Source organism: Henckelia pumila, chromosome 2 (genome assembly GCF_033568475.1).
Source record: "Henckelia pumila isolate YLH828 chromosome 2, ASM3356847v2, whole genome shotgun sequence".
Classification (NCBI taxonomy): Eukaryota; Viridiplantae; Streptophyta; class Magnoliopsida; order Lamiales; family Gesneriaceae; genus Henckelia; species Henckelia pumila.
In genome coordinates, this window is record NC_133121.1 from 193,375,130 (window position 1) to 193,398,868 (window position 23,739).

The following is a 23,739-nucleotide window of genomic DNA, read 5'->3' on the forward strand; positions in this document are numbered from 1 at the left end:
TCTATAAATACCCCCACCCTTTTTCATTTTTTTCGCATAATTTTCTATCAATCTCTAATTCTCGATTCTTTCTTGATATATCAAAATATCAAGTCTCGATTATTGGTTTATTGTCAATTGTTGATTTATTTTCATAATCACTTCGATTTCATATTTATACAAATGTACGGAGCTGGATCAAGTCGTAGGAGTTTAAAAGGAAAAGGAAAGGGAATCATGCCACCCGAGGTCGAGTTTTCTTCATTCAATGTCGATGTCTATGATCTTTATTTTTCCGATGAGGAAAATCAAGAACATGAACAAGAGGCTCAACAAACACATCATCATGAAAGTCAAGAAGTGCTTAAAAGACAAACTCGATCGGTGCCTCACCCGACATCCAATATCTTCACCAAACATTTCGAAAAAGTGACGCTTCCCTATGGTGACATGCAGACCAAATGTAAATAATGTTCGAAATGTTACAAATTTCAACAAAGAGATGGTTATGGAACTTTGACACGACATCTGGAGAAAAATCATCCTCAAATTCTGGCATTCTCTTCTCAATCGAGCAATGAATCTCAACTTTTTCAATTTAACAAAGATATATTTAGAGAAGAAACGACTAAATTTTGTGCAAATGAACAACCTTCTTTTAGTTTTAATGATAAATTATCTTTTGAAAATTAGATTTCTACAAGTGAAAATCCTTTTATTAGGCATATATCAAGAAATAATCTCAAACACACAATTAAAAAATTAGCCAAAAATTAATTAAATAATTTTCAAGTTTACATAACAAAGATTCTTTGTACGTGTTCCGATATTTGGAGTGATAATTGGCAAAATTATTCATATATGAGTATTAGATATAATTGGATTGATAATAATTGAAACATTAAAAAAAGAATATTGCTTTCATATATATGTTTTAACGAAGCACACACGTCACAAGATATTTTAAAATATATATTTATTATTTTATAAGAATATTGTCTAACTTCTTTAAGTTTTTTCAAATTTTTTTGATAATACTAGTGTAAATACTTCATGAATTAGTTAGATTATTGAAATATATAAACCATAACTAGGTGTCTATTTTTTTCATAATAGGTGCACATGCCATATTTTAGTGGATTAAAAATTTAGGGACAAATATTCAACTAATTAAAACGCAATTCATTATTTATGGACATATACTCGAGTTTTGAAACAATAATTAAATTTTGAGTAAATGATATGAAACCTAAACGGTTTGGACGAGACGTTCAAACTCGTTGGATTTTAACATATAAAATTTTATCATCATCTTTTGAATATAAAGATTCATCATGCATATTTTTTCATCAACATGTTCATGAAGCTCGTGATATTTATTTGTTTGCAAATAAATGGAACATATGCACTAGTATTTTTAAAATTTTAAAAGTTTTTCATGATAGTAATGACCAATTATCTGATATTTATTATCTCACTTCATATTTAGTTTTAACACATTGTTGCAACATTACATGTAGTTTTTATGAGCATATTAAATCTAATGATAATGTTTTATCTCAATGTATTCATGTCATGAAAGCAAAATGAGAGAAATATTTTTATACATTCTGATTTTTATTTTCTTTTGTTTAAGATCCTAGACTTAAATTAGATGATTTACAAGACATGCTAGCATTATATTATGAATCTTTAGACTCTACTACGGAAACGTTCCTAATATCTCATTGGTTTTTTTAAAATTAAAGGTCATTTATATGATATTTATAACATCAAATATGGTGGACAAATTTTTTCACATGAAACACAATCTTCTACAACTAATAATATTATTTATAAATTTACTAAAGCACGACATTTATTAAGAGAACGAACGAAACATCCATGGGGATCCTCAAGTTCTAATCAGGAACTTGAGAATTATTTTACCACTATTTTTTATTTTAGTGATGCAGATGAGGAAATTTTTGATATTTTGTGACGGTGGTCACAAAAAACACAAATATATCCAATTTTGTTTATAATGACAAAAGAAATTTTAACTTGCTAGTTTCAGCGGTTGCAGTAGAGCAAACTTTTAGTATTGGAAGAAATACATTGGACGAGAGACGTTCGATGATCTTAAGGTTGGAAATTTTGGAAGCCCAATGGTTAGTCAAAAGCCGCTAGCCGAACACAACATATAAAAAGTGATGGAGAAGACCAAGAAGGAACCGAAAGAACATTTGGAACTATGACGGGAGGAAATGCGAATAAATGTGATTGAATATAATGAAATGTAATAGATCTTTTATATACGAGATTGTAATAGCAGACGACAGACCATCGATTCAAAGCAATATTGGGTTGAAGAGTTTGCTGGACTTAGAGTTTGCTAGAGTTAGAGTTACGATCGGCTTGAAGAGTTTGCTGGAGTCCAATCCTAGAAGCTTGCTTCTTGCTCTGTTTAGTGCTTGGTACTCCATGGTTTCGAAAATTAGAGAGGCAGTGATTTTCGGAGGTTTGATAATTGCTTTAGTTTCTTGAAGCTCTTCTTCTTATTTCTGCAGATTTAATGGCAATTGGCAAATGGGATGCAAAGAGAAGACATTAATGCACTCATGAGTTTACTGTCTCGAGAATTTACAAGGGTTGAGTTTTTTCTTCATTTTTTTAAAGCAGAAAACCAACCCGACCCGACCCGTACCCGATTTAATCGGGTAACCTGTTGGAAATAATTAATTGAATGAATTGTGGAAGATATGGGCTTGACCCAAGTGGCTTGAAAAAGCTTGAAAAGTGTTGTCCCAAGTTTGAAACAAATTTGAAAATTTGGTAAATAATTTGGAGGGAAAACTTGTTTTGATTTGTCCCACATTGGAACATGTTCAACGTATTGTTCACCTTAAATAACCCATGTTTGGTTTATGGGATTGGGCCCTTAGGGCATCGGATGTTTTGTAAAGGGGCAAGACGCTAATCGATGCAACAAACACACGCGCGGCCGGTCGGCTCGGCTCGGCGTGGCGAGGCGAGGTCTTCTAATCCGATTATCCTTTTTGGATAAAATTTATTTAAAATAATATTTTATTATTTTATTGAGTGCGCCCGAGCGATAAATAATTACCGCTTGAGCGCATCACCTCATATGCGGGACAGAAACTTGGCAGAAGGTGGGCGCCCGAGCGGTAATAAATTACCGCTCGAGCGCATCGTTCAAAGAGGCTTGCGCCCGAGCGGTAAAATATTACTGCCCGCATGCGACACCTAAAGTGCGAGATAGTAGGCTGCCTAAAAGTTGGCCGCTCGAGCGGTAGAATATTACCGCCCGAGCGCACCTTCTGTGCTCTGAAAAGTCACGACTGTTTCTGGGCTTTTTCTGTCATGGGTTGCATCCTTACGCCTTATAACGTGTTGTTTCGTGTATAAGTCTATATATACGGTGGTTATAACACAGAAATAGAGACAGAACATCTGATAACGTGTATACATCAGATTTCTGCAGAATTCTTCCCTCACTCTCACAAAAGAAAAAGTTTCTACATATTTTAGTTCGACAAAGATCGAGATATTTGTTGTGTTGCTATATCTCGATTGAATAGTCGTTGTATCTTAGAGACGATTGCCGACAACGTTGAGCACTGTTAACGGGCAATTTCGTCTTGCGGATAGAGAGTTTCTCTCGCCTCGACTTTGTTCATCTTTGTTGCTGCTATTGTTGTTGTTGACGCAATAATTTTCAGAGTTCGAAGTACACCCAAATAACAATCGCAAGATGAAATTTTGTATTTCTCGGATTCTGAAGATGTCTACCATTTCATTCCCTCCGCTCGCTTCCGCCCCTGCACATGGAGAAAATCCGCCAAAGTTTTCTGGTGCCGACTTCAAACGTTGGCAACAGAAGATGCTATTCTATCTGACAACGCTCAATCTGTCTAGATTTCTAAAGGAGGATCCCCCTATCGTCGTTGATGGCGATTCTGACACCCAAAGGAGGACCGCTGTTGATACATGGAACCACAGCGATTTTCTATGCAGAAACTATATTCTGAATGGCCTTAATGACACTCTCTATAGTGTTTATTCATCAGTCAAGACGGCCAAGGAACTCTGGGATTCCTTGGAGAAGAAATACAAAACGGAAGACGCAGGTATAAAGAAGTTCGTGGTTGGCAAATTTTTGGACTTCAAGATGATAGACTAAAAAACTGTAATGAGTCAAGTGCAAGAGATACAAATCATCTTGCATGACTTATTGGCCGAAGGGATGGAAATCAATGAACCATTCCAAGTCGCGTCTATCATTGAAAAGTTGCCTCCTATGTGGAAAGACTTCAAAAACTACCTTAAGCACAAACGTAAGGAGTTGAAACTTGAAGATCTTATAGTGCGACTTCGCATTGAGGAGGACAACAGAAATACCGAGGCCAAGTCACATAAAAAGATGGAAACCGAGGCCAAAGCAAATCTGGCAGAGTCTAGTAGGAGTCAAAAGAGGAAGCGCCCCCATGATGGAAAGCAAAAGGGGAAAGCGAAGAAATTCCAAGGAAGTTGCTACAACTGTGGCAAACCGAATCATATGGCAAGGGATTGCCGACTTCCAAGGAAAACCAATGCAAATCAGAAACCAAAGCAAGTTAACATGGTTCAAGAAAGGTATGTACCTTTAGAAATTAATGATATTGATTTAAGTGCCGTTATTTGTGAGACCAACATGATGGATGATCCAAGAGGATGGTGGATCGATATCGGCTCTACGAGTCACGTTTGTGCCGATAAAGATATGTATTCCACCTATTCCACCGTTGGGGATCGAAAGTTGTTCATGGGAAACTCCGCAACGTCTGAAGTTGTGGGAGTGGGAAATGTGGTGTTGAAGATGACCTCGGGCAAAGAGGTGACGCTCAAGCATATGCTGCATGTGCCAGACATTCGGAAAAACTTAGTTTCTGGTTCACTCTTGAGCAAGGCTGGATTTAGAATGGTATTTGAATTTGATAAATTTGTGTTAACTAAATCTGGTGTATTTGTTGGGAAAGGGTACCAAGATAGTGGTCTCTTTAAGTTGAATGTAATGAATGTTTTCCGCCTTGAGGCGAAGAATAAAGTTATTAGTTCTGCTTACTTGACTGAAAGTTATGATATATGGCATGAACGATTAGGACATGTTAACTTCAACACGTTGCAAAGACTTGCAAATTTAAATGTAATACCTATGTTTAAAAGAAATCCACAACATAAGTGTGAGATTTGTGTTGAAGCGAAAATGGTTAAAACTCCATTTCATAATGTCACGAGAAGTACTACGCCACTTGAATTAATACATAATGATGTATGTGATTTAAAAATGGTACAAACATGAGGTGGAAATAAGTACTTTATAACATTCATTGATGATTGCACCAGATTTTGTTACGTATATTTGTTGAAAAGCAAAGATGAAGCAATTGAAGCTTTCAAGAAATATAAGAATGAGATTGAAAATCAACGAAGTTCGAAAATTAAAATGATTCGAAGTGATCGAGGTGGAGAGTATGTGGCTCCTTTTGAAGAATTTTGCTCAACTTCAGGCATCATTCATCAAATGACAGCCCCTTACTCACCTCAATCCAATGGCGTTGCAGAACGCAAAAATCGAACATTAAAGGAAATGATGAACGCGTTGTTAATAAATTCTGGCTTACCTCAAAATATGTGGGGTGAAGCGATTCTCTCAGCAACTCACATTCTAAACCGGATTCCAATCAAAGAAAAAGACGAAAGACCATATGAACAGTGGAAAGGTCGTAAACCTTCTTACAAATACCTCAAAGTGTGGGGGTGTTTGGCGAAAGTAGAAGTACCTAAGCCAAAACAAATAAAAATTGGGCCTAAAACGGTTGACTGTATATTTATTGGTTATGCATACAATAGTAGTGCATATCGATTTTTAGTACATAAGTCAACGATTCCTGATGTACATGAAGGCACAATTATGGAGTCAAGGAATGTTGTATTCTTTGAAAATATCTTTTCATGTAAAGAAAGGAAAGAAATTAGTTCGAACAAGCGAACTCATGAAAACACAACTGAAACTCCACAAAACAACGAGGAACCACGACGCAGCAAGCGTGTAAGAGTTGAAAAGTCGTTTGGCCCTGATTTTCTAACATACATGTTAGATAATTAACCAAGAACTCTTCAAGAGGCTTTATCAAATCCCGAGGCTCCTTTTTGGAAGGAAGTCATACAAAATGAAATAGATTCCATCATGCACAATCATACGTGGGAGTTGGTTGATCTCCCTCCGGGATGTAAATCTTTGGGATCCAAGTGGATTCTTAAAAGGAAATACAAAGAAGATGGATCTATAGATAAATATAAAGCTCGACTAGTGGTTCAAGGTTTTAGACAAAAGGAGGGATATGATTTCTTCGATACCTACTCTCCGGTTTCTAGAATAACATCCATTCGTGTTCTCATAGCTATTACAGCTTTGCATGATCTTGAGATACATCAAATGGATATTAAAACAGCGTTTTTGAATGGAGAGTTGGATGAAGAAATATATATAAAATAACCAGAAGGGTTTATTGTACCCGGAAAAGAAGGAAAGGTGAGTAAACTTGTCAAGTCATTGTATGGACTCAAACAAGCACCTAAACAGTGGCATCAAAAGTTTGACACTGCTATGTTGTCAAATGGTTTCACAATAAATGAATGTGACAAATGTGTCTATATTAAAGGTACTACAAATGCATATGTAGTTGTTTGCCTTTATGTAAATTACATGTTAATCATGGGAAGCAACCATGAGTTGATTGTGAAAACCAAGAAAATGTTGAGACAACATTTTGATATGAAGGATTTGGGATTGTGTGATATAATTTTAGGGATTAAAGTCTTTAGACTTCCTGCTGGAATTATGTTATCTCAATCTCATTATATAGAAAAGGTTCTTGAACGATTTAATGCCATAAATCATCCTCCGGCTAGAACACCTATGGAATTGGGTACACATTTAGCCAAAAATAGAGGAGAACCTGTTTCACAAGTGGAATATGCAAGGGTGATAGGAAGTTTAATGTACTTAACTAACTGTACCCGTCCTGATCTTGCATATACTGTAAACAAACTTAGTTGGTTCACAAGTAATCCAAGTAAGGATCATTGGAAAGCACTAATGAGAGTGCTTGGATATTTGAAATACAATTCTAGTTATGGAATAGTGTATACAAAATATCCTGCAGTCCTAGAAGGATATTGTGATGCAAATTGGATTTCTGACACGAAAGACTCCAAGTCTACGAGTGGATATGTGTTCACAATCGGAGGAGGAGCGGTGTCATGGAGATCCTCTAAACAAACTTGTATAGCTCGGTCGACTATGGAGTCCGAGTTCATTACTCTAGATAAAGCTGGAGAAGAATCCGAGTGGCTTCGAAACTTTCTAGAATATATTCCATGTTGGAATAAACCGGTGTCTTCCATTACGATTCATTGTGACAGTCAGTCAGCAATAGAAAGAGCACAAAGTAGTATGTACAATGGTAAATCTCGACATATTCGTCGGAGACATAATACCATAAGACAATTGATCTCGAATGGGGTTATTTCGGTTGACTATGTGAAGTCAAAGGAAAACCTTGCGGATCCGCTTACAAAAAGTATAAATAGAGATAAAATGTACAAACTACTTGGAGGAATGGGTTTAAAATCTACAAATTAAAATATTTATAGCGGTAACCCAACCTTGAGAATTGGAGATCCCAAAATCTTGGTTCAATGAGACAACTAAGTTATAAATATTAGTCTGAGTGCTTGGAATTGTTACTTGCTCATTCCTGAAATATCCAAGTATAAATGACCTGCAAAATGTGGTGAGATTAAGTTTTCTTTTAATGATTCCTATACCTATGAGGTGGAGTAACGCAGGATACTCTTGATAGGAGATCACCTATATAAGTGCAAAGTATTGGCCGCTTTGATTGCAACACTTATGAATCTAAGATACGGTCTAGGGCCGAAATGGACACAACGTGAGAACAAAATATGTTAGAGTATTGTTATGTAAGTACTATTGTCTTGGTTTACATAAATGGTTGACTAGTTCAAGACATCGCGTCACTATGCAACTAGTAAATCCGATAGTATTTTACTACGGTAGGTTCAAAGCCACAAGCTACCTATCCTGATGTAACAATAACTCAAAAATAATTTTCTAGTGAGAATGTTACTATACGTAAAATTCATTCATGTGGGGGATTGTTGGAAATAATTAATTGAATGAATTGTGGAAGATATGGGCTTGACCCAAGTGGCTTGAAAAAGCTTGAAAAGTGTTGTCCCAAGTTTGAAACAATTTTGAAAATTTGGTGAATAATTTGGAGGAAAAACTTGTTTTGGTTTGTCCCATATTGGAACATGTTCAATGTATTGTTCACCTTAAATAACCCATGTTTGGTTTATGGGATTGGGCCCTTAGGGCACCGGATGTTTTGTAAAGGGGCAAGACGCTAATCGATGCAACAAACACACGCGCGGCTGGCCGGCTCGGCGCGGCGTGGCGAGGCGAGGTCTTCTGATCCGATTATCCTTTTTGGATAAAATTTATTTAAAATAATATTTTATTATTTTATTGAGTGCTCCCGAGCGGTAAATAATTACCGCTCGAGCGCATCACCTCATATGCGGGACAGAAACTTGGCAGAAGGTGGGCGCCCGAGCAGTAATAAATTACCGCTCGAGCGCATCGTTCAAAGAGGCTTGCGCCCGAGCGGTAAAATATTACCGCCCTCGCGCGACACCTAAAGTGCGAGACAGTAGGCTGCCTAAAAGTTGGCCGCTCGAGCGGTAGAATATTACCGCCCGAGCGCACCTTCTGTGCTCTGAAAAGTCACGACTGTTTCTGGGCTTTTTCTGTCATGGGTTGCATCCTTACGCCTTATAACGTGTTGTTTCGTGTATAAGTCTATATATACGGTGGTTATAACACATAAACAAAGACAGAACATCTGATAACGTGTATACATCAGATTTCTGCAGAATTCTTCCCTCACTCTCACAAAAGAAAAAGTTTCTACATATTTTAGTTCGACGAAGATCGAGATATTTGTTGTGCTGCTATATCTCGATTGAATAGTCGTTGTATCTTAGAGACGATTGCCGACAACGTTGAGCACTGTTAACGGGCAATTTCGTCTTGCGGATAGAGAGTTTCTCTCGCCTCGACTTTGTTCATCTTTGTTGCTGCTATTGTTGTTGTTGACGCAATCATTTTCAGAGTTCGAAATACACCCAAATAACATAACCGACTAATCCGATACCATTGGGTATCGGTTTAGTTTCGGGTAGTGTTTTTACACTACCCGATTAATTGGGTACCCGACCCAAATAACCCAAAACCCGAACTACCAGCTAACTCCCTAACTAAAAAAAATATATGGAAAAGTTAATTTTCAAATTTTGTTTTCTCCCATACGCGCTTAGCGTTTCAACCTGGAAAGTTGTGATAAACAGAGGGGGCAATTGACAATAATCAGAGGATCTTTTTTGCAATAAACTGATGAAAACCCCAAAGCAAAGCATATCTCCATAAAGAGAGTTAGGCGCGAAATATTTTGCGTTGAAAAATCTCGATCTGTATGTTAGCAACGATCTGTATGTTGGCGGGTTTATCTCCAAAATCAAACGCAAGGTGGGCTACTTCTTTCAAGTAATTCATCAAACATGAAAAATCCAGCCCACTTCTAGTTCCTTATTTTTTCTGGAAAATCTTCATTTTATTTTTTTGCTAGGGATATTAGAGCTTAAATGCCATTTGCTTTGTGTTTCCATTGCACCAGTAGCCATGTATTGCATGGTAACGTGTTTGATATACTGCTCTGATTGCATTGGGTGATTTGTTTTTGATTATAATGTGTAAAATTTTACTTTAATTTTGACTTCAACGCTGGAATTTGTGGAATTTGTGTATTACTTTTGGGAGTGCTTTGGCCGGAAATTGTTCCTTCACCGACTTTGCACTACTTTTGTAATCAGTTAACCTTTCTTTATGATTTTACAATGCTTTCCTTCGTAATGAATGAACTTTGTTGGCACAGGCGAATTATCCCTCTATATCTGGGCGGTCTTGATATAGATGCGGAATTTTGTCCAGTGTCGTGGTGTTTAATGAACTTTAAAATGTCGGTCAAGCAAATTCTTATTGGCATTTCTAACAGAAAGGAAAGTTCTTGGCTTTCCAATTTTACTTTTTCGGCATCAAGTAATGTCTCAACTATGGTATTTTCTAGGCAATATCTAATGCGTGTTCCTGGTTGGTACAATTGAATGACAATGACAATTTTGTGTATCTTTTAAAATTTTCAGGTTAGCTTAGGCTCAATTCGTATCGATTTCTTCACTGTAGCTTCACTCTCATCATTCTCACATTCTTTTGGAATTTCTAGCGCGTTTGCTAGACAAAGATTTTGCAGAAGAAATATTGTAATGGACACCGATTCAGGAACATGCTCTTCTAATGGCAAGGCAGATACTCAGCTACCTACCCAGAGGACTTACCAAGTTGTGGTGGCTGCAACTCGTGATATGGGTATTGGGAAAGATGGTAAGTTGCCATGGAGATTGCCTGGAGACCTTAAATTTTTCAAGGAGATCACTATGGAAACATCACATCCTGGAAGCAAGAATGCTGTGGTGATGGGAAGGAAAACTTGGGAAAGCATTCCTTCTCAGTTTCGGCCATTGCCTGGTCGCCTTAACGTTGTACTGACACGTTCCGCAAATTCTGGAGTTGCCACCGCCGAGAGCGTCATTACGTGTGACAGTGTATCATCATCTTTGGAATTGTTAGCCAAACCCCCATATTGTTCTTTGATAGAGAAGGTGTTTCTTATAGGAGGTGGCCAAATATTGAGGTATGCATATAGTTTTTCTCATATATACTTTCTTTTGAAGGTATAATAGTATACTCGATGTGAAATGAACAATAACATCTTTTTGGCGCATGCAGGGAGGCACTTAATGCTCCGGAATGTGAGGCGATCCACATTACTGAAATTAGCACTTCCATTCAATGTGACACCTTTATTCCACCTATCAATATGTCTGTCTACCAGCCATGGTACTCTTCGTCACCTTTCGAGGAGGTTGGTATACAGTACTGTTTTGTGACATATGTCCGTTTGAGAACCTCCACCTCGGGGCCTGGCAATGGCAGCATATCACATTCCAAACATTTAAAGGTCTCAGATTTCACTTTCTTGCCGAAGATTGTATTTGAGAAGCATGAGGAGTTTTTATATCTTAGATTGGTTCAAGATATTATTGCAAATGGAAACGGAAAAGATGATAGGACAGGGACTGGTACTTTTTCAAAGTTTGGATGCCAGGTATATTATGGATTACAGAGAAAATATGTTTTGTGAGCCTCCCTTCAACTTCATTAATCCTTGTGTTGCACATCTGATTATTGTACCGTTCGTTCCCCAGATGCGCTTTAATCTGCGTAAATCATTTCCTCTTCTGACGACAAAGGTAATGAGCCTTGTCTAAGATTTTTGCATTTTGATAATGTTCTTACCGTGCGGACTCAACAATGAATTTCTCTCCCATGGTTTTCATTGTTCTCTGTTTATGCTCAACATGGAAATATATGCATCTGTGTCAAAGTCAACAGTTTCCATGTCTCTGCTTAAATTTTTTGCATTGAAGTCATCTGAATTTTTTGCGTTGAAGTCATCTGAATTAATTGGCATTGTTTGTTGTGGGCCATTGATTGTGTAAATTTTTGTTAATACTACAGAGGGTTTTTTGGCGAGGAGTGGTTGAAGAACTTTTGTGGTTCATCAGTGGTTCGACAAATGCCAAGGTAATTGTCAACTAATTATGTTTCTTTGTCTACTCAATAATTGACTGAAAAATATGTTTTAGGGCTAAACCCTGCTTGTAAATTACAATTGTGGAAATATGGAAGTCTGAAGAAGTAAATATCATATATTTTGGAAGAGTACTCATGATATATTGAGTTAATTTCCTTAATTTTAAGTAACTATTTAATGTTTTGCTTACATGGAATCCTAAACATACTTGCAAGTCAACTTGCAACTCCAAAACATATTGCAACTAGAGATGTGTAACTTATGGCTGTGGATCTTGGGTTTGATTGATAAAGTACTAAGTACGACTTTTTCCTTTGCTTGATATTAAAAATTCATGGAGCAAATTTTTATACAAATGTGCCGTCTGTTATGTTTATTTTGCTATTATTTAATATTTTAAAATTTTTCTTTACCTGTATGGACAATCTGTTGTTTATATTGATTTTGTATCCATCTACTTTTGCAACGTATCCGCGATGCAGCTTGTTACGGAGCTGTTATTGATGGGCCTAGGTTCAAACAGCCCAAGAGTCACAAACCTTGAAGAGTCTAGAAAGAGGGAATTAATGTTCATTCTGTTATTTGCTTGAATGTTAACTAGCTCGTGTTGGAGAATAACTTTGGCTAGGGTACCGAGATCATCTCTGGGTTTATTTTCAGTGTAGTTCAACTACTATTATTCTAGATAAATCGTGGTTGCAACACAGGCAAAACTTTTTTGCTTCAGTAAGATGACGGTGCGAAATAACCCTGTATCATAAACCATGAGTACAGTAATGATCTGTTATGTATCCTCTTATTTCTCAATGTCTGTACATTTATACACATCTATATGTGTACTTATATATCTGTATGTATATGTAGATGTGCGTGCGCTCTCTCACACACACATATACTTGTATCTTTTAAATTGCCATGAGAAAGGTGTTGGATTTTCTGAATTTAGCTTTGAACCTTTAAAGAAAATGAGAAAAGCCATGGCATTTTATGACTTTGAGATGGATGACGGCATATTTGTAAACTTCTTACTTTATGATCTATGTATACCAAGTGGATGAGGCAACATTCTGTAGATATTTCTCATGGGTATTTTTTTCCAACTTTAGATTTTGTAATCACTGAAGTGAACAAAAGAAAAAGACTAAAGATCATCATATCAGAAGATAATTCAATGTCAATTTTTCTATGTTTTTCATCTTTTCTGTGAATTGTAATAATTCTCATGTGCATCACATTAGTTGACAAATGTTGGCACTTAAAATTCCTTCAGTTTTGTTTCCAAGCCTGGGATTTCGACCGATATTCCATCATTACTTTGTGTACACTCAGTTTATGTGTTTATGAGATTTTGACACACTTCTTGAAGGAAAGAACCATCGATGTTAATCAACTGCCTTGATGCAGATTCTGCAAGAAAAGGGAATTCATATATGGGATGGCAATGCATCCAGAGAATATCTAGACAGGCAATGACAAAGTTTAGATGTTGGCTATTCTTAGTTGTATTCAATGACCAGATCTGATGAGAAATTGTGTTCAACATTTTTCAGTTTGGGATTGGCAGAGAGGGAAGAAGGAGATTTGGGCCCTGTATATGGGTTTCAGTGGAGACATTTTGGTGCCAGGTTAACATTAATTCTTCCACTTGATATGAAAGAAAGCCTTGATCTTTTGCTTCTCAAACATTATCTGATGTTCTGTGTCAACAGATACACCAACATGCACACAGATTATACTGGTCAAGGGTTTGATCAGTTGTTAGATATTATTTACAAGATAAAGAATAAACCAGATGACAGGCGGATTGTTCTTTCTGCTTGGAATCCTTCGGACCTTAAGTTTATGGCATTACCTCCTTGCCACATGTTTGCGCAGGTTGGTGGCTTAAACACTTAATTTGGGATTTTATAACGCGATAGTTTCAGATTAATAAACTAATAAGTTCTTAGTTTGCTTGGCTTCATTTAGATCAGTTGGTTATGTTTGAATTCGAATTGAAATTGTTCGATATATGCAACTTTTTTGCCTCAACGTGCCTCTTGGTGCCTGGTTCGCCTTACGTTCTTAATAAATTATGAATTCATATAACACAATGATTTGATGCAGTTTTATGTGGCCAATGGTGAACTATCCTGCCAGATGTATCAACGCTCTGCTGATATGGGTCTTGGGGTGCCATTTAACATTGCCTCATATGCTCTATTGACATTCATGATCGCCCATGTTTGTGGTACCCATCTGTTTCATCAAATTTTGGAGTTCTGAGTTCCTATTGCAAATAGTACATGAGTGATGGAGCCAGATGAGTGCTGGCAGCAGCATTGCCCCTCTATTTTAAATCTCTTACAAACTTATTTTATATATTAATATTTTGCAAAATACGATCTTTCCCACCTTAAGTTTTTAAAGTTTTAGTGTCGTCCCTCTACGTCAAATTTCTGGCACCGCTACTAGAGTACATGATGCTTTACGAACTGTGCCTATCGAAACCAATATGAGCAGTTGTTAGTAGTATATTTATGGGCACTTCACTTATAATTCTACTTCCAATTTGTGAACCATTATCAGGTCTTGTTCCTGGCGATTTTATCCATGTGATTGGGGATGCTCATGTTTATAAAACTCATGTACACCCTCTGCAGGAGCAACTTAAGAAACTTCCGAGGCCTTTTCCAGTAAGTACAGGGCACTTTATGTAATTTTGGTTTACATGGATTTCGTTAGCTGGCAGTGTTGTGAACTTACGGCCTTCATGGATTCAACTTCCATCTTCAATGGCTCGCCTAAGGGGCATTTAGAATAGTTGAGCTTTCCAAATTTCATTTGTAACTTTTCTAGAAGTTAAAGATTTGCCCCTCTCATCTTAAATATTGAGTCCGGCATGAAAAGGGCATCATCTGGATTTCCTGCAAGCTTTATACACTTCTATGTTACAGTTTATCGGCATTACTTACTTTTCATATTCCAATACTCTTCTCCAGCATTCTCGAATTGATATTTGGTTTGCATCGCCCTACAGATTCTGAAGATAAACACACAGAGAACGGACATCGATTCATTTGGGGCGGCTGATTTTGAGCTTGTGAATTATGAGCCTCACCAGAAGATAGAAATGAAGATGGCGGTATGAAATAGCATTGTCAACAAAATTAACTTTTTTTTTTTTTTTTTTTTTTGAAGAGAACAAAGTTATAACTTATATGCCAATGAAAGGGGGTTTCTTGGGTCGGTAATAGTCGAGGCTTCAATTGTTTTCTGAAATCTGTTGTATTGGCCCCACTCAAATTTCAATGGTATTTTATTTTTATTGTTGGTTTTTCTTTTCATTTGAGCTTAATGCTATGGTTTAAAATATTTGTTCATCATTTTAATTTTATTTATTTCCACAAAATTCTTAATTTCTTTTGAACTACAAAATGACCTTCCACGTATGCTTTAATGTTGCAAATAACCTTATTCTACCTTTCAAAACTTCTCTTATTCACCAAAGGTGGAATCCATATATTATTTTCTTGGTTCAATAAATTCGATGGTATTTTACTAGGAAAGTTTGAAAGCTACAATTTATCAATCTCGATGCAATAATTTTTTGTTTGAACTATCTAATATTTGCATTACATATATACATTAATTTCCATTCATTTGGTTGATTGTTTTCAAAATTTGAGTTATCATGTACACATTTGGAATCGATAAAATATTTGTGATAAAATTATTTCTCGATAACCAATTTAGGTGATGAGAAATTATTTGATATTAGCAAATAATAGTTTGAAATTTTTATTGAGTGAAAAAATTGACATGAATATATATATCATACATAACTTATTGAGAGTTGATATTTACACTTCATTTTTTGTTATTTGCACTCCACTTGTGAGTAAATTGGACACATATTTTACATATGAAATGGAGTGTAGATAACACAAAATGGAGTGTAAATATCAACTCCCTAACATATTATAGGTTATGTATATGATATATGCAATCTATACCAACTATAAAATGTGAATCAATGTCAAAATTTTTTCATTGTGTATTTTTAACTTTGTCATTGGCTTGTACACAGTTGATAATTATGTGAGAATGTTTTTGTATAATCAGTTATGATAAGGTCTAAATTGATAAAGTGTGTGCATATTAGATAAAGATCTGGTTTTCAAAAAGATTGAAATACCCAAAATACTTTAGTTTTTATTTTTTTGTAGATAAAGTGAACAGTTTTTTTTCACAAAAAGTTTAAAAAAATTTCCACCAAAATCTTTATTAAATACTCCTTCAGTTTTCTAAAACACTGAAACACCAAAATAATTTAGATTTTATTTGTTTGTAGATAGAATTAACATATTTTTTTCAACAAAAAATCTTATATATTTTAATTTTTGTAGCTTAAAAGTACATGTTTTGAAGATAAATTTTTAATTTTTTTTTATAAATAAATATTTACAAAATTATTCATTACATAACTCACTACTTATCCTTATGACTAAAATAAGAAAGGTTCAGCTCAAAACAACGATGTTCGCAAAATTTGTGTAAGCACCTATTGATCTAAATAATTAAACCATGAGTTCATAATTATATATTAGAAATATCAGATTTTCATTAAAATACATACATGTATATATATATATATATATATATATTTGAATTAAATTATATACCGATATTGAGATAAATCAATTCAAATGATGTCAAGAGTCCAAAATAATAAATAAAAAACACACCAACACACTCATATCATATATGTAAATTTGAAATTTAAAAAGTCAACTATTTTTCCTCGTCATAAAGGCTAAACACTATAACAATTATTTATGGTATGATCTTGCAATTAACAAATGAATATTTTTACAAGATATGAGGATGGATCGGATAAACCGAAATATCTTCAATTGTTTTTAACAAAACTATAACATTTATAGTATTTCCTTTAATTATTGAATTATATAAATATATCTATGTTAATCAATATATTACGGGATAGGTAATAATATCGAAAAAATAAGTGTAGAAAAATTATGGATGACACGTCTCACATCGAATTAAAGATCCTGAAAAAAGTTACCTTGATGCAAATTCTCATTCAGATGAATAATCTAAAAAATATACAATTTTATTTATTATTTCAATTTATTTTTATCGTTTCATGAGTAAAATTTTGTATATTTTACCATTGGAGCAAATATTTTATAAATACATTTATAGAACATGAAAAAGAAAATTACAAAATCAGGATTTAATTTGATTTAACGTATATTATTTATTAACAAATATATATAAAAAATTATATTGCTTCAAGACATATATACATGAGATAAAAAATAAGGCAAATCAATGACAAGAAGCATTTATTTTTTTTTAAAAAAAAAAACACCGCCTGTTATGACGAGAGGTTTGGCGGACTCCTACCTGTTTATTCTAAAAATAGGGAAATACAAGAGAGGGGACTAGACCAAAACTCTCAAGAAATTGCATACATCAAAAATAACTTATTTAGACTTAATCCTAACGTAAGGAAATCCTGCTTTATCCATCCTGCATATACTCCGAATTCTTCCTTGCAGCTGAATCGGAATAAGAATAGTCGAGTCCAGATTGTAGTAATTGCTCAATATCAATCAGCAAAATAATGGCAAACTCGATCTGTAGTAACTGGATAAACTTCGATATTAATATTGTGTCAAGATAAAACTACATTTAAAAATTACATTTATAAGCTTATATGAGTTATTTAAATGTCTTATCTTAAATTGTAAATGTAAATATATAAAAAACGATGATCATAAATAATGACACTGAAATTGCAACAATTACATTGTTTGAAAATATAGTAAATATTTTTATCGGTTGCAGTGTTGAATATTATATCGATTCGATCCATCATTAAGGTATCTAAATAAAAAAAATTTCTTGCAAATAATATATAATGATTAGAAATTATAACTAAAATCTGCTTTATATATAGGACAACAACACTTTAATATACAACAAGTATTTAGATACACAAAATAAAGAAGAAGATGCATTTACTTTCAAAATAGACAAAACCGTTGAAATATAAATAGAATGTTAACATTTATAATTCAAGACATTCAAAATTCGATATTTAAAAATTTCAGCAGCGAAATCATTGTGAGCAAAAAACGATCAATATATTTTGAAAAACAAGAAATTAAAAAGAAAAAAAAATGTTCAACAAATATATCGATCGTTAACGATATTAGCATACAAGTAATAGAAAATGATAAATACTAGGATGCAGTTGAGAATGATGAAATTATTGTTATTCTTGCAAGTAAATATTTTTAGCATAAAAAAGAGACCGTCCAACAAAAAAAATAAAATAATAATAGTAGAAAAATGCAAATGATTGATGGAGACAACATCAAAAGAATTGTTATTAAAGATGATGAGTATATTGATTATTTCATAGAGAATAAAAAACGATGGTAAATGAAAAAAATTGTGAAAGAGAGAAAAGTCCAAATATAAAAGAAAAATATATTTGACGCAATAATTTAAATTAACGTTTATAATGCATTATGTATATTATATATTTTTTCATAAATTAATAGTCACAAAATAAGTAATCACATAAGATTGAAAATTACAAATCAATATTTACTTTAATTTGATAACGTATCTCATTTTTTTAACAAATACATAATAAATAATATTGTTTCAAGACATACATACATGAGATAGAAAATAAGACAAATTCATGGTACAAAGCATGTCATAATTGCTCAAAATTAATCAACAAAACAACGGAAAACCCTAGCTTTAATAATTGCATAAGTTTCAATATCAGTATTATAATGTTAAGGTAAAACTACATTAAACACTATATTTATAAGCTTATATGAGTTATTGATAATGTCTTATTCTGTCCCGTTAATGTATATATATAATAATGATGACCGTAATGATAAAAATATTGAAACTGCAAGGGGTTACATTGTTAAAAAATGTTGCAAATATTTTTATTAGTTGCAATCTTGAAGATTATATTGCATTTATCACTAAGACATGTAATAATTTTTTTTCAAAGACTATATATTATTACCAGTTATTAATAAAATTTACTTTATCTAAAAAATGAAAACACTTCAATAAAGGGATTATAATGGTTGAACAAAAATTGTTCGCATTTATTTTATGACACATCTTGTACATATTATATTACATTGAATTTTATTATATATTAACCAAAATACAATAAAAATTATTAATTAACTGCACGTTAATCTATTCTCATTTGAACTCATTTATTTAACGCTTATCAACAATAAAAAAATGTTTTCACGTGCATCGCATTTACTAATTATATATATATATATATATATATATATATATATATATATGTGGGTGGAGGAATTCACATGGCCACTTGGCCGGTGTGAAATTCTGAGTGGTTGCGACACTTCTTTAAGAAGTGTCAAATCAATTGAAAATCACAAGGCCATTCGGTCGTGTGCAATGGTGAATAATTGTGATCAAAGATAGCACCAATATTTCATGGAAATATGTGTTCTTTAATTCAAGTATATTTATTTATTATACATAGAACCCCCAGATTCTGCAGAATGATTGTTGATTGTTAGACATCTTTAAGTGCATATTGCATAAAAACACTACCAAGTCATATTCTTCAGCTAATTTTCGTTCAGCCCTCAAGGGAGTTCAAAAAAATATTAAAGTTCATCGGATTTTGTAATTTGAAGTGCTATTATTTCAAATAAAAGTCATTGTATCTTGGAAGACGATTATCATATTCCATAAGCATTGTTTTTGGGGTGAATTCGTCTTAAGGAGATAGAGTCTAACTCTAGCATCGACTTTAAATTTCTGTCCGTGTCAGGATAATCTTTCAGGACAAACAAAATAATTTTAGTTTTGCACATGATCCAGACCCAAAAATCTTAAAACGAATTTTAACTGTGTATTGTGAAATAGAATCTTTATCTTCTGATCTTGTTCCAACAATTGTTCCAGTGGCACATAGTGAGAAACCCAATAAGTTTGGAGGCCCCGACTTTTAAAAGATATTGTTAATCTTACTACATTGCATCTGATCAAAGTTTTTGCATGAGAGGACTCCAAAACTATTCTGGAAAGAAATTGACAGTGCCAAAATAACGGCTTATTAGGTATGAAACGAATATGGTAAGTTTTTGAATTTCAAAATGGTTGATTTCAAATATGTTATGTAGTAACCCGACCACCATTTTTAGGTGATTAAGAGTCAAATATGATTAAGGATTATAAAATTAAATAAATTTCATAATCAAGTTCAAAATAATATTACAGACTTCGGACCCGCCGAAGGGTTTGGAAGGTCCAAAGGTGGTTTGGAAGCACCGAACTGACCAAGCCAAGATCGGATGCAGAGATAGAGTTCAGAAGGTCCGAAATAGGATCAGAAGTTCCAATCAGTGTTAGGCCATGAAGTGTGTGGGGGAGCAATTGTGCACAAACACGTAGAGTTCAATTCGGAAGGTCCAAACTGGGTCTGAAGTTAGGACTCCCAATTAGGTGTCAAGAGGCTTTAGTAATTCAATGTCTGCATGAGATCGGAATGTCTGAAGAGGTAGATCGGAGCTTCCGAAGTGCACAGCTCGAAACATGGCATTTGTGCAGGTGATGGGATGATATTTTCCTATGTTTAATTGTGTTAATTTATGATGATTATGTGTATTTTGATTGATTAAATTTATTTTAATAGTTTCTAATCATGGTATGTGATTTGATATAGGAAAAGAGAAGAAATGGAGCTAAAGATGGAAGGAAAGAGCGAGATAAGAGAAGAATTACAAAGCAGCAATGATCATAAAATCATATTTAATTTTAGAAATGTCCAAATACGATCTTCACCATTCAGAATGAATTTCAAGATGTTTTGAAGCAGCTGTCCAAATTTCAGCTCAATCCGACGGTTATATCTCCGGATATGAATTTTTCAAAATCGCTGCTCGCTGAAAAAAGTCGTGCTCGATCCTGCGAACTCGTGCGCCCTAGCGCGCCTACAAGAAAGTGCAAGGCAGTATGTTGGAGTTTTTTTGCGCGCTCGATCCTACCAACTCATAGGATCGAGTGCACCGACTTTTCCGATAAATCTTTTTAAGTTTGGAAACTTATTTCTTTAGGACTCTAGTCATATTTAAGGGTTTTGATCTCGTTTTTTGAGAGGATTATTAATCTTCTGGAAGGCTGAACACGCAAAAAAAATCTGGCGGCTAGGTTCTTTCTTCTCTATTCTTAGATTTTAATCTTTTTAGTTTTTGTACTTGGTTGAGGAAGACAAACCCTTGATTTTATTCAATTTGTGAGATTTTGATTTTCAGTGTTTGATTTTAATTGCGTATCAAAAGTTGTTCTGGATTATTTTATGCTTGTATGTGAGATTATAGGCCTGTGATTTTGCTATACTATCTACCGCTAAATTAGAATTCAAATCTGTAATTGTTTGAATAATCTAATTTGTGAAGCAACTGCGTTTAATATTTTTTGCTGTTGAATTTGTTAAATCGTAGGAACAACAATTGACTAGATTAAATACATCCGCTGGTGCTGTGTTGTCTAGATTCATCATTTTCACTCATATGAATGCTACCTTAGATATAAATCTAGATCGCTGGTATTTGGGTTGATTTATTGGTAAGAGTTAATCTAGAACGTTGGCGTCTAATTAACTAAGATTAAGGTAAAACATGAATTAAATTTCCAATGATGAATATTCAATGTGAATTAATTATTTTTAGGGAATCGATGATCGAATTAATAATTTCAAGGGTGTAGTCGACCGATACCAAGTCTCGTAAATTTATTGATCTTCCTTATTTTAATTTTTGCATAGTAGTTAGTAAAATCCAAAAATCCCTTTTTATTTTATTCCAGTATTTTTAAGAACACAATAAATTTCACTTTCCTCGTGGGAGCGATCCATACTCTCACTGCTACATAATTTATTTATCTGATTGGAGTCGGGTAATTTGGGCGCGACATGACTAAGCGCTACCAAATTTTGGCGCCGTTGCCGGGGAAGACGTTTAATTTATTTGTGTTTTTGTTTTTGTTTTTGTTTTATTTTTATTATTCCTCCTAGTGCTACTCTGGTTTGTTCGTGCATGCAGGTGAATCTTCGGAAGAAGAATAATTTCCATACGACCCAGAGATAGAAAGAATTTTTGCATAGGCGAAGGGGGATTCTTGCGGTGTAATACTTCGAGATGTCAAATCGACAAGTATACACAAGTTTTACCCAGCAACACGGGGAGTCATTCTACGCAGCATGGAAGAGATTCAAAGATTTAGCAACCATCTTTCGGTATCATGATTTTTCTAACTATTCTCTCCTTACATATTTTCTTGATGGTTTGGATGCAGTGACAATAAGATGGGTAATTGATGGAGCTTTCACAACCGGTATTTCAATATTTTGCCGAGATGATGATACCATGAGACTCCTGTTGGATGATATGGCCGAGTTTGACTATTACCGATATTCGCACTCTCAATACCCAGATTTTACAGACCAACCATTTGAGCTTCAAAAGGAGGAGGGAAGTTGTTCGCAGTTGATCTTACATCCGCTGGAGGATATCATGAGCAAGCTTGTGGCATCGACTGTGAAAACTGTAGAAGATCTAAAAAATTCTAGATGTCACCTTGTGGAGAAAATTGAGAATATTAAGAGATCAATCTGTCGTGAACACAAAGAACAAAAAGTGAAGCAAGATACTCAAGCAGTGGCCAACCCAATTTGGTTTAATGATGATGACTCAGAGAACCAGGATTGAGTGTGCGGATCAATTCCTACTGAAGATTTATAGGTGTTTGAGTCTTCTCTTCTTGTTGGACCTCAGTCGGAAGATGTTATGGAAGAAATAGGGTATGATGGAAATATATTGCCACTCGATTTTGAGGATGATGGAGTTCAAGAGTCTATCGATATGAGCTCATCGATAGTGTTATTATACACACTTCCCCAAGATCCTTTATTTCCATCAGTACCAGTTTCAAAAAATGTTGGCTTCCGAGAGCCCATCGAGACGTTCTCTTCCCATGTTTACCAGCCGCTTTGGAGTGTTGTTGAGGTGACGAGCTTAATCTGTATATATCTAGCCAAGCTTGAGGGCATATGGAACAAAGACCCATTTGTGGTGTCATATGACACTTACTTTGGGCGTCAGCCGCTCTTTGAGGAGTGCTTCTGAGGATCAAGCTGAAGACTGGAAATCAAGCGCTGCTTGGGAGGCAACCCAAGGGGAGTATTTTCTTCCATATCTTTTATTTGTTTTTCTTTAGTTTTTGTTTTTATTTTGCATTTTTTACTTACATTGGGGACAATGCAAGATTCTAAGTATGGGGAAGAGGACTTAGCCAGTCAGTTAGAGCATTTAGCCATATTTTTGAAAAATTTTAGAGCTCATAGTTAGCAATGAATATAACTGTTGAAATTCACTAGCCTATGATGATGAAGTTTTGTAAAATTATTTTTGATGAAAATTTGCTCTTGATTGGATATGAGAAACCATTGGTTGAGTAGTGAATATTTTAAGCACACATGTTAAACCAGTGAACTGTAGCGATGTATTAGATGATGTTTGTGTCTGTTGGACCATTGCACGACAATAGGTGTTTGTGGATCCTGATAGTGTGTTTTGAACACTGATGATTTTTTTTGACTTGGCATAAACAATCTTGGGTGCACCTAGAAAAAAAAGTTATATACAACTCCATCCGGGCCTAGAAAGGATTGAAATCCTAATCCTAAAAGATTAAATTCAAGGCTAAGTATGCAGATTAAATGGGGTTGATGCTCCATCCGGGCTATAGACGAGGGGATTGAAATTTTAATCCTATCTTAGTTATAGCTAAGTTTGCGGGTAATTATTGGGGCTAAAGCAATACCGGG

At 34.5% G+C, this 23,739-nt stretch overlaps 1 protein-coding gene across 8 annotated transcripts; it reads left to right on the plus strand.

The window, feature by feature from the left end:
- Positions 1 to 9,486: 9,486 nt before the first annotated feature.
- Positions 9,487 to 15,103, plus strand: LOC140881172 (bifunctional dihydrofolate reductase-thymidylate synthase 1-like). 8 transcript variants are annotated; one of them, XM_073286264.1, is made up of 13 exons: positions 9,489 to 9,634; positions 10,041 to 10,124; positions 10,233 to 10,308; positions 10,389 to 10,856; positions 10,952 to 11,330; positions 11,431 to 11,475; positions 11,744 to 11,809; positions 13,224 to 13,285; positions 13,370 to 13,444; positions 13,529 to 13,694; positions 13,926 to 14,049; positions 14,388 to 14,494; positions 14,839 to 15,103. In XM_073286264.1, the coding sequence occupies exons 4-13, from the start codon at positions 10,429 to 10,431 to the stop codon at positions 14,947 to 14,949; spliced, it is 1,563 nt and encodes a 520-aa protein (XP_073142365.1). In that variant the 5' UTR covers positions 9,489 to 9,634; positions 10,041 to 10,124; positions 10,233 to 10,308; positions 10,389 to 10,428; the 3' UTR covers positions 14,950 to 15,103. The 8 variants fall into 8 exon arrangements, with proteins under 8 accessions (XP_073142359.1, XP_073142365.1, XP_073142364.1 ...); XM_073286263.1 differs by having other exon boundaries at positions 10,041 to 10,308; XM_073286261.1 differs by lacking the exon at positions 10,233 to 10,308 and having other exon boundaries at positions 10,041 to 10,204; positions 10,309 to 10,856.
- The last annotated feature ends 8,636 nt before the right edge of the window (positions 15,104 to 23,739 follow it).